The sequence below is a fragment of the Benincasa hispida genome, chromosome 5 (assembly GCF_027475165.1).
Source record: "Benincasa hispida cultivar pf3 chromosome 5, pf3_genome.v1.1, whole genome shotgun sequence".
Classification (NCBI taxonomy): Eukaryota; Viridiplantae; Streptophyta; class Magnoliopsida; order Cucurbitales; family Cucurbitaceae; genus Benincasa; species Benincasa hispida.
This window is the reverse complement of record NC_143482.1, coordinates 28,178,017-28,197,732: the sequence shown is the minus strand read 5'-3', so window position 1 is coordinate 28,197,732 and position 19,716 is coordinate 28,178,017. Positions and strand designations below refer to the sequence as shown.

Genomic DNA, 19,716 nt, shown 5'->3' with positions numbered 1-19,716 from the left:
TAAATCTAGAAAATCTAATACACAATTTTAAACTTCTCTTGATATACGTTTTCACACTAATTTGCTTCTCTTCATATATGTTTTCATACACTAATTTGATACATGCAGTAAAACAACACAAATTTACTGCCTCATTAATATTAAAATGTAACAACACAGTTATTAATACGTACTTTCGTTTTCACAAACATCATCAAATGGATCCTTCACAAAACTTTATGTGACAGCAATTACTATTAAGTCATATCTTCCTCATAAGATGTTGCACAAAATGATTAATGTTTACGTTGGAACTCCCACCTTCATCCATGGCTTCTTTTGCCAGTTCCCTCCACTTCGTCATATTCACTCTAATCTCTTTACCATCCTCTCCCCCCATAATTTCGTTAACACACATCTCTATCTGCCCCCTTCTGCAGATTCCATCTTCTTCCATTCTCACCCTCTTCCCAATCTTCCATACATCTTCCACATACTTGGCATTGGTCGGCTGGTCCGACCACTGCGCCATCGTCACCAACGGCACTCCTAAACTCAAGGCTTCCAGCGTCGAATTCCAGCCGCAGTGCGTAATGAAACACCCCACTGATTTATGAGCCAAAACTTGTAGCTGAGGGCACCACTTCACGACTAATCCTTTCTCGGTTGTGTCATTGATGAAATTTGGGGGAAGCTTATGGATCTCAGATTCTCTCACAACCCACAAGAAGAATCTGTTGGTCAGTTTCAGCCCCATTGCTAACTCCTCTATCTGCTCCATTTTTGCTTCTGCCAAACTTCCAAACGATACGTAAATTACAGAAGCATTTTGTTTAGAATGAAGCCAATTCATGGTAGAATCCATGTCTGATTCAAGTAAACTGAGACCATAACATTTGTCATCTTGCAACCTTCCATCCAAGTAGATGGATGGAAGCATTGGTCCAATGCTCTTGAATGGAAGCTGCTTTCCCATCCACTCAGCTTCCTATTACAATTTTTTTTTTTCATTACACCAAGAACAGTGCTGCATGTTAACTAGGAAGTAAGGTCAAGATTATTTGCATAATACATGCCAAGATAGTGAGATGAGAAAAACTACCTTTTTGTCCCAAAGTTTCAAAATGTTAAATAGTTTTACTTATGGATTTTGAGTTTAATTTTTATTCGATTCTTACGTTTCAAAATATTATACTTTTATTCCTACGAGTTAAATTTAAATTTATTTTGGTCCTATATTTCAATACATTTTTACCTTGAGTTTTGACTAATGCTTAATTTAAAACATAAAATTATGGTGTGAATTTTGTAATTTAGAAAATTTTGTGCAAACTAATATTACTATAATAATTAATATACGTCAACACAAATGACCGAAAGTGAGAATAAAAAAAAATAAAGAGTAAAAATGTAAAATTTAGGGATGAAATGAAAACTAAATCAAAATTAAGAGATAAAATTGTTAATATTTTAAAACCTAGAACAAAATAAAAACAATCCGAGAGACTAAAAAAGTATTTTTCCTTAATAAAATATTAGAAAATTTGAAAAACACTCCTAAAGTATGATGGTAATTGAAATTATACCCTCAACTTTCAATTGTAAAATTCGATCCTTTAAACTTATACAATTGTTAAAATTGGATCCTTAAATTTACATAATTATAGAAATTGTAACAATTGCATGAATCTGAGCGGTCAATTTTTATCATCTGGGGGTTCAATTTCAAGAATAAGTTTGTGGATCTAATTTTAACACTTTTATAAATTTGAGTGTACAATTTTATTATTTATAGTTTAAGAGTGTATAATCGCAGCTACAGCTATACTCGAGGAGTGGGTTTTTTTTTTTGCAAGTTATCCTAAATTTAATCTTATATAAAAAAATCAAATATTTATTAGTTCTTAATTGAAATAATTCTTAGATTTTTCTTTTTTTATTCCCAAAGAAAACATCAACACCATTTTCGTCAACGTCAATGTAATATAATACCAAGATTTACCTGTGGTTCCAAAGAATCGAAGGTGTTGATGAAGATCCAATCGACATTATTCAAACGTGAGAACTGATCGGCCAAGAAGCTAAGAATAAATGGGTATTTGGTAGTATCAACAATGAAGGATGGAAGTTCATATGGCTGAAAAACTTGAAATCCATTACCCAAAGAAAAAAAGCTTTGTTGCAATGGAACATTTATCCATTCTTTATGAACATTGTAATACAGTGCATTAACAGCAAACGATTGAGTGAAGAATGCAGCACCCATAACCCCAAGCTCTTTGACAACCTCAAGAATCCAAGGCATCATAGAGTCATACACGACGCAAGAAACTCGGTCCTTGCTACGTTCGTGTCGAGCAATGAGTTCTATGAGATGCAAACGGATGGACGTTTGAGTCCGTTCCCAGAAACCTACGGGAGTCTCTGGCTCGGTTCCATTGTAGGGCGATAGAGATACTTGTTGAAGGGTGAGTGAGGGGACCGTTGATGCCGGTAGATTGACGATGGCGGTGTCGCCGAAGACGGTGGGGAATGTTACGGTGAGACCTGGACGAGCTGCAAGGTGTTTGGAGAATTGGAGAAGTGGATTTATGTGGCCTTGGGCTGGCGATGGAACCACTACAATATGAACTCTTCCACCTTCCTCATCTACATTATTTCTATGGCTTTCCATCTTTCTCTTTTCCTCAGTGTGATATGAAAGTTTAAGCAATTATATGGCGGTAAAGTCTATGTTCTACTATGGCCGGCACTGCAATACTTTATTATAAAATTAGGTAAGCGATCATTTTGAAGTTATATATATATATATATGAAAGGTTTGAATTTTTTATTATGCTTTAAAATACTTGGTACATTTTGTCTAATCTTAGTTTGTTACACGACAATCTTTTCTTTCTTTCTTTTTTTAAAATTATGTTTGTGTGATTAGAATGAGTAAAAAAATGGGTGCATCCAAGTATTGCTTTTTGAAGTTTGTTTAGTGTTCTTCTCACAAAAATATCAAGTATTTTGTTTTAATTTTTAAATTTCATCTATATATTTAAATTATTTTACAAGTCATATTTTAGTAATTGTATTTTCAGCTTTTGTTATTTTGTTATTGTAATTTAGGTCTTCTTTGGCTTAATTAATTCTGAAAAACTAAGAAAAATCTCAAATGGTAACTAAATGCCATCTTAATTTTTTTGTTCATTAATTCCGGAGAAAGTGCTGAAGTATAATTGTTTGCTTAAAAAAAAGAAACAAAAAACCCTAGAAAAACCGTAGGAATATTTGAAACTATTTGGAAAAATAAGACAATTTGTTTGTCCCCGTATTGTTTAAGGGTGTGTTTGGCCCAAGACCTTAGGAAGTAGAGCAGGAAAGTATGAGTTTGTGAAATCCACTCATTGTTTTGTTCAAAGGAGTTGGTGGATCCGACTACGAAAAAAAACATCAATTTTATATCTTATCAATTACTTAATTACTTCCTTGATTGTAAAAGTTCACAACTCCCTAGACTTCAAAACTCTTTACTTCTCATTATTTCACTTCTTACCCCAAATACCTCTAGTCATATGTATTATTTTCTTTAATTTTTTTACCAAGTCTATTTTTTCATAATTATGTTAGAATTTTTATGTTTTTTTTTTTTTTCATTTTCTTAACATCTTCTCCTTTTTTTTTTTTCTTTTCTAGTTTCATTTTCCTCATTTTTAATTTTGATTATCTTTTTCTCCTTTCTAATTTTTTTTCAAAATTTCAAATTTTTGTTTTCATTTCCAAAGAGAGAACACAATAAATAAAAAAAAACCCAGAATTTGCTAATTTGTTATTGCAAATAATTTTAAATATTCCCACAATTTTTTTTTTTTTTAAAAAAAAAAAAAAACCTACTTAATCCTTTAGGTGCCGTTTGTTTAATGAACATCCCAGATTTTCTTGGATTGGGCATCTGGATTAACCATATTTGTTTTGCGATATTATAAAATGCCCTGACATCTGGAGATTCTTGGACATCCTAAGATACCTGGACAAAGGGCATCTTAAGAGTTTTGAATACCCTCCTCAAATATGAATTTTCTAGATTCTCGAGTTTAGGGTATCCCCATTTAAAATTTTTATCCATCCTTTTTATTTGATTTTATTATATAGTAATCTTAATTTACATTATATAATTAAAATAGATATTTTCGACAATATATCATATTTTAAAATACTATAAATTTATTAATATAAAAAAATCAAATTGATAAAAACAAATATGTAAGTTCAAATTATATCAAATTAATTATAAATTAATTAACAGTCGTAAGGATATTCTTGAAACATTATGTAAATTTAAGGCATTCCCGAATAGAAATTCTACGAAACAAACAAAGTCATCAAAATACTCTCAGATATCTGCAAAAATATTCTGATGAAACAAACATGGTAATCGGACATCTATAATTCTTTTTTTTTATTTTTAGAATAGGTGATATTATTATACAACAACAAAGGAGATTCCACAGCCCGGGATCAAGGCATCAAAGCAACAAAGTACAAGCAAAGACAGGACTCAACCGAAACAAAGCCAAAACAAAAACAAACAACACCATCCACCTGGGAGAAAGACAAAAAAAAAAAAAAGAAACAAAACTCCACAACCTGGGGCCAACAACAAAACAAAGAACAACAAGTACAAAAAAAGGGAAAACATCCGTAAACGTACTAGACAAGACCAAGAAGATCAACCCGCCAAGAAGCAGTTTGAGCACGAATCATAGAGACCATAAGGTGAAACAGAGTAAACACCGTCCTCGAATTACCCCCATGAAGCCACCAATTACGCTCCTGCCAAATGTAGTAGATAGAAGCACACCAGAAGACATGGAACAATGTACTACGCATCCCCTTACCCGACCCCACATGGCACACCCAAGTCAACTCAACATCCCAACCCGCCACTCGATGAGACAAACCCAACTGACGCAACACACCTGACCACACGTCTCTCCCGAATCCACAATAAAAAAATAGATGATCCCGCGACTCCACACCTCCCCCACATAGAAGACACTCCCCCTCTAACAACACACCCCAACTCCTCAACCAATCTCGTATACCAAACCTATCCCTTACAATTAATCACGCACAGACGGAGTGACGTGGAATACCACCCCCAGACCACAAAAGACCTGCCCAAGACACCTTAGGACGACGAGGGCGCAAACTCTGCCATGCACTAACGATAGAAAACCGACCATTAGTATCCGACACCCAAACCCAATAATCCTCCCCCTTCACCCTAGGCCCCACTGCCTGAATAAGACCCCAGATCTCAAGCAACTCCCATGACACTGTAGGCCACCTCCAACCTCCCTCACCATCCATAAACTCTGACAGATATGCCTCCATACTACTCTCTGCATCATAAACCACCGTAGATGCATATGAATCCATAATCACAACCCCCGGAAACCAAGGATCCCACCAAACAAAACATGACCTTCCATCACCCACCATCAAATGAACTAGATGCTTGAATCTATCCCTACAACGCAAGATAGCCCTCAAGCACCAAGACCTCCCAACCTCACACCAAACAACCCACAAAGACTACCCACGCCACCCATGATGAGCTCGATTTAATTAAAAGAAGCCAGAGCAACTTCATAATAGTAGCTTGATTCTATGAGGCCACACATTTCACATCCAACCCACCTCCCCCCTCCCAGGCAAGCACACCTCATCCCACGCCACCCACGCACCAACCCGATGCTCTATACTGCCCTTCCATAAATAACTACGCAACAGATGATCAATCTCATGAGTTACACACGTAGTTAAGATGAAGATGTTACACCAAAACACCTGAAAGGACTGTAAGACAGACCTGATAAGCTGCAACCTCCCAGCAAAAGAGAGGGACCGAAGCTCGTAATCCTTTGTATCAAAGGCGCACAATCCACAACCTTCAACCGACCAGCCAATAAAGGTAACCCCAGATACCTAACAAGCAGCGACTCAAGATAGAAACCCATAAAAGCAGCAAGCTCCTCCGCCTCAAAGGACTCCACACCCACAACAAACATGGAACTCTTCCCAACATTTGTAACTAACCCAGACAGCTTTGCAAAATTTGCAAGAACCTGCCTCACAAACTCCAAAGAACCCCTCTCAGCTGCACAGAAAATCATGAAATCATCTGCAAAACCAAATGAGTCAGGCCCACACGCTCACACCGATCATAGAACCTAAACCACACAGGAGGCTTATTCAACAACTTGGACAGGACCTCCATCACCATCACAAACAAAAAAGGAGACAATGGATCCCCATGTCTTCAACCCCTTCCTACCAAAGAAAAATCCCTCAAAGGAACCATTAATCAACACAGAGAACGTAGGCGAAGTAACACAAGCCCTCATCCAACTAATAAACTGAAAGGGCGTACCTATAACAAGCAACATACCAAATAGGAAATCCCAATTGATCGAAACATACGCCTTCTAAAGATCAACCTTCAACATACAATGCAGCATCCCTCTACCACTTTATAGCGCCCCCCCCCCAAGCTCCTAACACAATAAAATGTTATAAAAAATCAACCTACCAGGAACAAACGCAGACTGGTTACCACTAATAAAAGAAGGCAACCCAACCGCAATCTCCCAGCTAGGACCTCGAGATACACTTATACACAATATTGCAACAAGAAATAGGACGAAAGTTCTTCATACGTTTAGCTCCCCGCCTATTTGGGATAAGAGTAATAGCAGTAGAGTTAACTCCACCCGACAGATAACATGACTCAAAAAAATTCAGAACAACATCACAGAAATCATCCCCAACCACACTCCAAGCAGCTTTGTAAAAATCCACCGAAAACCCATCAAGCCGAGGAGCCTTCCCAGTTTTCAACGAGAATAAATCCTTCTGAATCTCATCCCGACCCACTGGGCGACCAAGCGCCTCCACCCCTTTCGTGGACCAGCTGAACTGCACAATATCCCCAATCTGGGTAGTAAGATCCCTATACCCCACACGTTGAGACCCCAAACTACCACGAAAGAAATCCACTGCCACCCCTGACACCCTGTCATGCATCATCTGGCGAGTCCCCCTAACATCCACAACTGAGAATAAGCCACTGCAACTGCGGCGAGAGCGAACATAACGATGAAAAAACGTCATGTTCATATCATTTAACACCAGCCACCTCACCCTAGCCTTCTGCCGGCGCGACGCCTTCTCCAATCTAGTCACTGATCAGAACACCTCAGTGGCCCGAGCTGCCTCCGCACACACCGACTTTGAAAACTGATCCCTCTCCAATTCGGCTTGAGCAGCATCCATAACCTGCCTAGCAACCCACACCTCATTAGATAACACCGAGATACACCTACCAAACGGGCACGTAAAACCCGCTTCACTGATTTCAAATTTCGAACAAAGTTAACCATAGTGGACACATCCTCAAACATTCTCCATACTGACCTGATAATATCAATAAAACCATCTACCTCAGCCCAATGAGTAAAATAGCGGAACGTAGGAGGGACCTACTCCTCGTCTCCCTTGTAGAAACCAAAAGAGGGTTATGATCAGTAATTCCCAACTGCCCAACCCTAACCTATGGATATGGAAAAACCACCCTTCACGCCTCATTAGTCAAGCAGCGATCAAATCAGCGTAAGATACCATTCCCTTGAACTTTATTAGTCCAAGTAAACCAGTTACCTATCACACCCATCTCAACTAGATCCGCCTCCAACAACGCCCCATCAAATTCCTCCATCTTCCTCAAGCTAGGACAACAACCAAGATCCTCCAAACTACTACAAATAGCATTAAAATCATCCATAACAACTCTAGGAAGATGCCACGAGGCACACACATCAATCACCTAGATCCACAAGTCCCGCCTATCACTCACGTGATTAGAGGCATACGCAACACCAATATGTACCCTAACACTAGATACAATATCCACCAAAGTTCCAGAAATGAACCGATCCACACTGACATCTAGAATAAAATCATAGACACTCTTTCGCCACATCACCCAGATCCTCCCAATCCCTTCACACTATAGCTACTCACACAACTCCAAGCATCACCAAACCTACCCACCACCATACCAAAGTTTTTGCGACGAACCCTCGTCTCAAGAAAACAGCAAAAAATAACAGATGAGAAGGACAGAAAATCCACCACCACCCTATACTTGACTAGGTCATTCAACCCCTAATATTCCAGGAACACCAGATCATGAAACTTGTAAGAAATCACACCTACCACCTCTCACTAGGCTTTTGCTCGAACTCCCAAACATCCCATCCAAAACAAACAAAAAATAAAGATCAGACTACACTAATGCCAGTGCCCACGAGTCTCCCCCCTCATCACTCAGTATGTCAAATGGATTACGATCATCAATATGCTTAACAAACCCTGTAATCCTAGGGGAGCCATAAACTACTATACTCCTCAAGGGAACCAATCCTGGTGACCCACTACCACCCCTATGTCCTACACCTCCTCTATCACGCCGACACCAACTAACTATAGTAAACTCGTCATTACACCCTACACTTTTATTCCCAAGCACTAGGCTAGCTCCCCTTTCACCAATACTCAACTTCTAACCCTTTTTTACACTCTCAAGGCCACCCTTCTCCCCCAAACACCTCTCATTAACTACCAGAATATTCAAATCCTGACTCTTTTCCACACCTTGTTTCTCATACATAGCTCCAGTATGCCCAAAAGAGCCACAACAAGCACACTTACGAGGCTTCCACTCATACACGACTGGAATGATAAACTTCTGACCCTGCATTCTAACAGTGACTGAAGAGGGCAATAACGAATCACCTTGCACCTGAACATAAAATCTTGCATACGATAGCCAACGTCGCTCTCTAGTTGCAACATCAAAAGAAACAGGCTTACTCACAACACTAGCCACCACCGCTAAACCCCTATTTGTCCACATCTCCAAGGGAACATGCTTCAATTTAATCCAGATAGGAACATAATTAAAAAAAAAAAAGGTTTCAAGAACAATACCTGGTGACCACTGTCGTAATAAGATGGCTTACCACCCAAGTGCCACAAACCATTCTCCAGCATCCAGTCTTGTGATTCTGCCTTTTGAAATTTAAAGATAATCAATCCGTTCTCCAGCATGGTAATAATTGGCATCTCTACGCGTCCCCAAATTCTCTGAATAAGGCGAAAAATAACAGAATACGGGAGTTTTGCATCCATAAACTGGCCCACCAATGATTTCTCCCATAAACAAACACCCGCATCAAGAACCTCCTCACAAGGCTCAACAATCACTTTATCATTTTCAATCAATAGGGGAGAGGATGGGGGGGAGGGGGTGAAAAATCTAAATTTCCCTTAAATTGGACCCAAAAAAGGCCGCCCACGAATTTCTCCCTTTCAAACAGGAACCGGATCCAACAGAACCAAACCGTTCCCCCAATGAACCTAACTGGTCCCCTTTTGAACCACATCCCCCAACTAAACCGTCGTTGGTTTGAACCAAGCAATTCGTCACTTTCCCCTGCCCCCTCTTTTCTAGCCCACTCCTATCTCGCAACTCACTCAGCATACTCCCATCAGGCCCACCCTCATCGCGCATACCTCCCAACACCTTAGCCACACTCATCCTACCTCCCTCAAAGCCCAACCCAAACACACCCCTCACAATCTGGGCCCCAACTCCACTAAAGCCCAGAATCCCCTGCCCACCATTTGATCTAATACCCAGTTCACCCAAATCCTGGTTCTCCCCAACCCGGTTTGAATCCGGTTCTAGGTTAAAGGACAAAGGCATCTGAAGGAAATTGGAACTCGAGATTTTCATGAGCAGCGGAACAAGACTATTCCAAATCACAATCACGAATGAACATTTATTTACAGCCGACTTCCATACAAGTAGTTATGCAAATAATATAGAAATTACAGCATGACAATCTCAAATATACAGAAGAAAATTGAATGCACATAGGCAGAAGTGTCTCCATTCTTCATTGCACGACTCTGATTGAACAACAGCAACCACGAGCACTCGATGTACACAACCGTAACACATCACGAACACTTCACGCTCGTTCTCAATGATCTCCTCGGTCACTAAATCCACCGCAACACGAACGGTCTCCTCTAAAGCACCACGAACGTCCTTCAGAAAACCTCGACGGTATCAAGTTGAGTCTGACACCACCAACAAGGCGACCTTGGTATTCTCGGTGTGAAAATCTAGAGGGTGGGCTCTGTTCAGACTTGGTATGAGGCAGGCGAAGGGAGGAAACAACAATCGCATACATGACTAGGCAAGTGGGAGAAGGCGGAGACCTATCACATAGGTCGATGCCCAATCATTTAGATAAAGCTATGTGATCGTATAGCAAAAGCTATGCGGTCGTTTAGTCTATTGTTTAGCTCAGTCTATCGCCTACAGACACTACACGATCGTTTACCTGGGCCAGCGATCGTCTAGCAAAGTTATACGATCATTTAGTAAATACTGCACGATCGTTCAGCTCGCACTTACATGATCGTTTAGCTTGCCCAACCTTCGTTTAGTAAATCTGAATTTACTTGATGACTTCATGAGTTTTTTTTTTTTCGCGAGAGAAAACTCAAAAACCTTTCCAAATGTTTGTAAAAATTTCTTTTTAAAATAGGAAAACCATTTTCCTTTTAAACTCACAGTTACCATGATCCAATAACCACCCACTACTTTAGTTATTTAAAAGAAAAATAATTAATTATCTAATAATTAATATTATTATAAACATAAATGATAACCAACTTATCATACTATATTTATAACCTATAGTTTTAATATTTCATCTCATGAAACATATAAACCATAGTTCTTTTTCTATTTCATGTTATTTAATGTAAATCTCATTTACATCAATCCTCCACTAAATGTATCTTATACATCATACCGATTATATCATATATAATCAAAATACCTATTGTCAATTTGAACATTTCAAATCAACACCAAGAACTGATCCTCAACAGAATCCAAACTACCAAGGGGACCTCATGGACCTGTAGCTCCGAAGTTCCAACAGTACGTGAATAATTGACTAAACTCTTTAGTCACGGGATCCACCATCCATTAACTGTCAGACAGTCACTAAAGACCGACAGCTGAGCTCTCCTTACTACAAATATATTATGTGTCCATCTTAACCAATCAACAGTGCGACAACCCTTCACAGCTTGCTCGTAAGTACAGCTGGGCCAATAACCGTTATGCCCCTGTAGTTACATCTGTCTCCTTAAGTACCACTGATCCCTCTAATGAACATAAATCATAGTCCTACTATGACTGAGTCTTCTCTTCCAAAGAGAAGTTGTGGCCACTATGTTCAAGCCCCAGAATCAGCCCTTAAAGGAGCAAGCTCTCTACTTATCCCTACTTCTGGAAAGGAGTGAATCCCATATTATGGATTGAGTTCCCAGCTCCCAAATCAGACAAATCCCCCAAAAAATAGGCATGTTGAGTTGGAAATCTGGCCACTCTCACCCATACTAATCAAAGGACTTCCTTCAAAGGTAGAAGTTTCCAAAACACTCAGGATTGAGGTCGTGTCACCTATGGTCGTTTAGGTGAGATGTAAGTCTCTAGTATCAAAGGCGTTATATACAGAATCTAATCATCTCGTAGTCCAGATCTTATACAAACTCTTTGTATAGGATACCCCTGCTCCACGTCTCCAAACGAATGGTCAAGATCTACCATCTATAGTAGTTTACAACACTTGCAAACCTCTACAAAGTGGGCTATATCCATAGTGTCACCAGGATCAGGTATCCCACCTTAATCCTTATACTACAAACCGATTTAGATTATCACTTAAGGCATGATCCAGTTGTATTTCATTTATACATGCTTAAGTTCATATAAGATAACCAAGGAGCTGTGTTTATGGAGCTTTGTTTATTGGATATGAGTAAATGCCAGAATTAAAAAATATTTATTTTATTCATTGAACAATGTGTATCTTTACAAAACAACGAGACTCCGAGAGAATTAGGACACCAATCCCAACAACATCCTCATCTCTTCAAGCGTCGCTGGAACACCAACCATCAAACTTCCCAGCCTAACTCTGAAAACATTCCTCGCATCAGACCCTTCACCCTCCTCAGACCGACTATCAGACACCCCTCACTCCTTCACCTTCGAACAAGCCACCAAACCCAAATCAACCTCCGGTTTAAAAAGACGAAAGGGTTTTTGTGCCAAGCAAGCTCCATTCTTCTCCTTTAGTCTTAAAGGTGATCGTTTACGCACCATCATCCCAGATCTAAACCCGATTAGAACCACAGATGGATCTCAATGAAACCAATCCACCCAAATAAATGATTCTGGAAAAATCACAGCGGTGGTGCCGACAAAATCACCCATCACCCAACTGACAAAATCACCCAACACCGATTAGTGAACGAAATCACTCAACACCCAACCAAAATCATAAAAACAGCGACCAAAAGACCTACCCAACACCTCGATTAGTGACGATGAGGCTAAGGCGGCTGATACAGAGCAGCCACCAACAGACAAAAACTTCACGAGATTATGCAAGGAAAAAACTCTCGAAGACACGGTAGCACGTTAAACGAGACTAGCCGTGGTCGTAGGTCGCACGCAGATGTGTGGCAGCGAGGAAGCTAGGGTTTTTGTAACTCTGGACATCTATAATTAAGTATATTTATAATTCTAGGCATCCGATTATCTACCTTCTTAAAAAAACAAATGGCACTTTAATTCACTAGAAGGCAGTTGAAGAAATTATGAAGACGCTACAACAATTTAAAAGTAAAGAAACAACTTTCAATAAGATATTCTTTTCTTTTCTTAAAAGACTAATTTAGCCTTTTAAAATCATAAAAAATAGACCTGGTTGAAAAAAAAACTTTTAAAAAATTCATCAACCTTTGAAAATTAATTTTTTGTGAAGGTTAATAACATGATGTGACATTGTTAAAATATTTGTCAAGAAAACAAATAAATGTTAGGTACAATTTTTTTCAAAAGTTATGGTTATATTATGAGAAAATATTATAGGTACCAAACAATATAATGATATTTAAAAATTTAGCAATGGTTTTCTAAATTTGGAAACATAGAAAAAATTTTAAATGATTCTCGTTTTGTTAATATCATTTGAAACTTACCTTGTTTTTTTGGGGGGTAATTGCTCTATGAAATAAAGGTTATCTAATATACAACAAAACTTGTTACACACAATATTACAATATTTCCAAAAGCATCATAGATAAAGGCAGAAAACTAAAAAGCCAGAACAGAGCACATAGTTTGGTAATCCAGTTTGATACAATACCACTTATGTCTAGGGGGGCAGTGTGCTTGTGGAAATATATTTTTACTAATATGAAATCAAGCAATTACAATATTGTACTTATCTATAACGGAAAATACAGTGACACACGAAACGCTCAACTCAGTAAATGATCAAGTGCTCCCCTAAGTGTGAGACTCCCTCTCAATGAAACTTAGACTCCCTCTAAGTATGGCTCCTTCTCAAATGTAATTTTTCCACCTTCTTGTGAATGAACTTTCATTTAAAGAACTTAGGCTCCCTTTAATTTAGAGAAATCCTTCTCGAGTAATGATATCTTAGGTTCACTCTAAGATAGAGAATCCATTCTCAAGTGTTGAAGTCTTAGGCTCTACCTAAGACTAAGATAGTAGTTTTTTAGCATAAATTTTAATGATGAAATATAACAACAACTTCATCATCAATGATAATTCAAAATCGAATTTGTAACATTCGGCCACCACAAAAATCAAAAAGCTTCAATAAAACGGTATAAAAGCGACAACCCTAGTAAGACAACATCTTGGGGTTTGTGCCCTAAAGTCTCATGTCCAGTAGTTTGTAAACAACTTTGTACGAACATTTGTGATGTATAATATAAATGATATTTACTTCACTACTTGACTTTGCACATTTAGATGTTTTTCATTTTTCCACAAACCAATAAACTTAATATCCCTGGTTGTCTTTATGTAACTTAAGCATGTATGTAGTGGCATACAAGTGGATCATGTCTTAAGTGACAATAAAAATAGTATGTAGTATATGGATACAAGAGGGAAACCTTATCCTAGTAACACTACGGACGAGGCCCGCTTTATGGAATTGTTACAAATGTTGTGACTTGTCACAGATGGTCTGATCCTGATCATTCGTGTAGTGGACATGGAAGCGGGGGCATCCTATACAAAGAGTTTGTATAAGACTTGACCTCAAAGTGTTAATGTCTTGTCATATAATACCGTTCATGACTGAGACTTCACTTCACTAGGATGACCATAGGTAACAAAACCTCAATCCTGAGTGAGTTGGGAATTCCTACCATTGATGACGGTTCTTTGATTTTCATGGGTGCGAGTAGCCAGAATGCCAACTCAAACCTACCATTTTGGGGTTCGTCTGATTTGGGAGCTGGGAACTCAGCTTCACAAGATGGAGCTCACTCCTTCCCCAAAGTAGGGGTAAGTAGATAGATTGCTCTCTTAAAGGCTGATCCTGGGGCTTGAATGATGTGGCGCTACACACCTTCTCATGGCCCGAGAGGTGTTCACACATAGTAGGACTATGTTGTATTGTTCATTAGAGGGATCAGTGGTACTTAAGAAGGAAGATGTAATTACAGGGTCAAAATGGTAAATTGGCTTGTTGTAATTACGAGTATCTGTGAAGGGTCATCGTACTGATGATTGGTTATATCCAATGGACAAAGAAATATATCTATGGCAAGAAGAGTTCAACTGTCGGTCTTTAGTGGAATGCCTGGAAGTTAACGGATCGTCGATATCGTGACTAAAGAGTGTTAGTCAGCTATTCACGTTCCGTTGGAGCTTCGAGCCATAGGTCCACAAGGTCCCTTTGATATTTGGATACAAGTTAAGAGTCAGTTTTTGGGTCAAGTTGAAATGTTCAAATTGACAAGAGGGAGTTCAATTATATATGATATAATAAAACAAGTTAATTAAATATGATATAATTAACTTTATGTATGAGATACATTAATTTGGAGGAAATTGAATATAAATATGATTTATATCTAGTAGAGGAAAATATTATAATTAATATATGATATTAATTTATATGTTATGAATATGATAAGATCACATTCATTGGACGGTTATAAAGGAAAGGGAAGACGTCTCTTCTATTCTAAATAACGGATGGGTACATTATAAATAGCTTACGTTGTGTTCATCTCGGGGTGTGCAGACATTGTGTTAAAGAGAGTGTCATAGTTTAGAAAATCAATGCCTATACGATAGCGACTGCACGATCGCTTACATATACGATATTGCTAAGAGATCGTTTACCGATTACACCTTCGCACGCTATTAACTAAACGATCGTTTACCTTTTCTCAAGCGATCGTTTAGCTCCCGATATTTACTAAACGATCGTATAGATGATTGCTTAGTTTTTCCTACATGATCATTTAGACAATCGCTCACCTTTTCCTACACGATTGTTTATACGATCACTTACCTTTTCCTACACAATCGTTTAGACGATCGCTTACTTTTTCCTACACGATCGTATACTTCACCTAAAGAATCAAGCATCTTGTCTATGCGATAGACGACTTCATCTCCCACTTACTTGATCGTTGTGTGCGGTCTCTCTTCCTCCTTCCCTCTACCGAATCCGAACAAAGCCCACACTTTGAATTCTTACTCCAAGAATACTAAGGTCTCTGAGTGGTGGTGTCATCTTTGTTTCTTTCTGTCCGAGTGGTGATTATTTGAGGTAAACGGTTGGGTTTTCGACTCGCTGTGAAGAAGAAATCTTCATCTGGTATGATCTCTTGATCTCTTTAGCATTATGAATAGATATTAGTATGTTTTGAATGTATATGGGGTAATTCTGTCACAATGAATAGGAAATATCCGCTTCCATTCGTAGGTACTCTTGAATAAGTGTTCCTTCAATTGGTATCAGAGCACTCGATTTTCTGATATTCTAATTCATTGCTGCAAAAGAATTGTAAATACATTCTTGGTGGGTGCATTTCTACACTGTTTAATCGTTAATTTGTTGTGGATGTACGGATTTATGGATGTTTTCGTGGATGTTAGCCTCGATTTGATTTAATTCTTTTATATTTGCGATTGTCTGTAAAGGCCCCTGCGTTTTTGGGCATTAATAATCATTATCGGAGCAAGCATTGCGGTTCTTTGAGAAAGGAAACGATCAAAGGTTGATCGCATCGATCAGACGATGGGGTACGTGATCGCTGTTGATCGCATCATGTAGACGATAGGGTACGCGATCGCTGATGATCGTATTGTATAGACGATCGGGTAAGCGATCAAGGGTTGATTGCATCGTGTCGACGATCGGTTACGCGATCCCTGAGTGTATATGTGGTAATTTTGTCACAATGAATTGGAAAGATCCGCTTTCGCTCGTAGGTACTCTTGAATAAGAGTTCCTTCACAAGTAATAACCTAAATGGTCTATAGTATATGGATAAAGTTAAGTGTATCTTAGTAACACTATGGGTACGACTCACTTTGTAAGAGTTACAAACGATTTGATCCAGATCATTCGTGTGGAGATATGCGAGTGGATGTATCCTATACAATAAGTTTGTATAATACCAGACCACGAAATCATTAATATCTCTTTATAACACTGTTGATTGAAGATATTAATATTTTATAGAATAACCATATGTAACTCGATCACAATCCTGAGTGAGTAATGACTCTTGCCTGTGAGTGCTCGTCCTTTGATTTGTATGGGTGAGAGTGAAGGGATTGAATCCTGTGTAGAAGCATGTGATCGCTTTTTGCCCCCAATTTTGTTACAGGAAGTATATATAAAACTGAGAAATAATAACAAGTTAAACCAACTTTTCTATTAGAGAAAAGGGAAGAAGCTTAATTACCTTTGCATATCAAATATTCAATGACTTCTCCTTGTGTTCTAAAAACAAAGAACGTTCAAAACAGGAACATGACTTGTAAATCTTCTCTGCTATCATCTTGGAACAAGGAAGATTGTGGGATCCTTACTTGTTGAAGGAGAAGGCAATTTTGGAAAAGAACGCTTCTCTAATGAATTCTTGTGATAGAATAACTTTTTAGGGAAAACATTTTTGTGAGTTTGTTTTTGTGTTCTCCAAAAAGGTAGTCACCTCAAGAACTGCAAAATCCCTGTTAAGAAGATACATGAGGGGAGTTACAATTCCCCTCCCCACTCCCCTACAACTATAGGAAAATTATTTAATTAAATAATTAAATCTAATTTAATTAAATTAAATATAACCTAATTAATACATTAAATATTTTATATTTAATTTAATGTACATATGAATCATATTCTAAAGTACATATTCTCTCATAACCTTTAGTTTTAATATGAATATGATTCATATTAATTTTAACCTAGAGTTTTAATATGAATCCAATTCATATTAATTTAATACTTGAATCAAATTGAAGTATTAATACTCTCATATTATAATGTTTAAATTTGAATCTAATTCATAATTAACATTATATTATAATATATCTACATACATTATATTAATTGTAATATATAAAATTAACATAAATTCTTTTAAATGATTTTAACACTTCAAATTCTTTCAATATTAAATATCTTTGTTTATTCCATTGTGAGCTAGTAGAAGGATCTAATTGACCTATAATTATAAGTTCCAATGGTAAATTAAACTCTTTAATTGAACTTATCAACGTTCATTAACAATGGGGCACTCCAATTTAGACCCATAATTTCACTCTTATGACTTGTTGAATATATATGTCTATTGATTTAACCATTTTACATAAGTCTATCCTTCATAAGTTGTTCGTCGTTACATTTGGATCAAATTATTGTTTTATACCTGTAATTACCTTTTGCTCCTCAAGTACCATTGATTCTCTAATGAACAATATTTTTATGGCAATTACAGGGGTAAAATGTTAATTTGATTCACTTGTAATTATGAATAACCCGTGAAGTGTCGACTTACTTGTAATAGTTAAATCCATGGATGCAACATGTTCTACAGTGCTAAGAGTGCAACTATGGGTCATTAGTGAAGTGACCCATACTTAATGAATATTGGTTAATTTAACCGGTTAATTTAATCAAAGAGTTTAATTAATTAACCTCAATTATTGGAGTTTATAATTTGTAAGTCCATGAGGTCTCTCTGCTAGCTCACAATATTAAACAAGAGCCAATAGTTATGAAAGAATTCGAATGATTCAAATTAACTTAGAAAATAATATTAATTGTATATGATTGAATTAATATAATATATATAGATATGTTATAATACAAAGTTAATTTTGAATAAGATTCAATATTAAACTATATAATAAAAAAATTATTGTAATTGAATAAGATTCAAATAATAATATTAATTAGATTCATATTAAAACTATAGATTAAAAGTTAATATGAATGAGATTCATATTAAATACTATAGATTATAAGAGAGATATATATCAATAGGATTTAAATATTTAATTAAATATTAGATATTTAATTTTTTAAATTAATTAATTATTTAGTTAATTAATCTAAGTTAGTTATTAATTATTGTAATTAATAATCAAGTTAATTAAATTAAATGTATTTAATTTAATTAATGGATAAAGTGAGTGGTTTTTTGTTTCATTCCCACTTCACCTTAAAACATGGAGAAGTTATTCTCTGAAAAAAGAGTTTTTATTTTTTATTTTTTATTTTTTTAAAGAAAGAAAAACTCTCTCATTTCATATTACCTCTCTATGAAATTTTAAAAATAGAAAATGGTTTTTTCTCTGTAAAACTCTCCTTCCCAACAAAATTTCCTTCTCTCTTTCGGTAAGTAGATTCCCACGAATCCATTCTTCACCAAAGAATAACATGGAAGACATTTTGGAATCATCCCTATAAGTTAGTGGAGTTTAGAAGAAGAGGGATTTTAAAATTGTGAAAACCTTAAGAAGATTTGAAGATGTTTTCTTCAAAGGTATGTTTCTTCTTCTCTATATCTCTTACTTAGCCTATTTTACTGAATTGTGAATGTTGTATGTTTTTCTTTTCTCTACTGTGAGTTCTGAAAAAACCTAAAGTTATAGTTGTTCAATTGCTTTCGTTGGGGATTTGATCCGTTCAATTGCTACTAGAGGCAAATTGTTACTTCTTTTTTTTTTTTTTTTGTGTTTTGAATTTTACACAGAAAAGAATGGTGTATAGTATTCTGTTCATATGATATATGATGTTGGTTTGCATAATAGATATTTCTGAATATTGATATTAGATTTACTGCAATTTTTTTATTGTTTCGACTATTGAAAGGTCCAATGTTTTGGCAAAACTGTATGTAAATTGAGTCTATAAGTCAGTGTCATTGGTGACAAAGAGGCTGCTGTGAAGAGGACCGAAAAAATAGAGAGAGAATTGCATAAGATTGTTGAGCAAAAGTTGTTCTATGTAGCAGCATTGCAGTGCTTCGCCTTCAGAAGCAGCAGTGCCGCAACACCATCAATTTTGAATTACCAGTGCAAGTGTGCTCTATCGCAGTGTCGTGCCACGCTATGACTTCGAGGGTAGAAGTGTTACAGCGCCGCGACGCTCTAACATTGTTGGTTGATTGCACGCCCATTCGTTGAGTGTTGTTCGTCGATGATTTTCTTTTTTTTTTTTTGTTTTATAATTAAATTAATATAAT

The 19,716-nt window shown here is 36.9% G+C and overlaps 1 protein-coding gene and 1 pseudogene across 1 annotated transcript; both read right to left on the bottom strand.

Annotated features, from left to right (window-relative positions):
* Nucleotides 1-241: 241 nt before the first annotated feature.
* On the bottom strand, nucleotides 242-2,653 carry LOC120077264 (UDP-glycosyltransferase 74E2 pseudogene; annotated as a pseudogene).
* A 2,021-nt stretch (nucleotides 2,654-4,674) lies between these two features.
* Nucleotides 4,675-7,140, bottom strand: LOC150036016 (uncharacterized). Its single transcript, XM_090313543.1, has 5 exons — nucleotides 6,687-7,140; nucleotides 6,242-6,400; nucleotides 5,818-6,151; nucleotides 5,104-5,497; nucleotides 4,675-4,797 (listed from the first exon to the last, which is right to left on the bottom strand). The coding sequence occupies exons 1-5, from the start codon at nucleotides 7,138-7,140 to the stop codon at nucleotides 4,675-4,677; spliced, it is 1,464 nt and encodes a 487-aa protein (XP_090169669.1).
* Nucleotides 7,141-19,716: the final 12,576 nt, after the last annotated feature.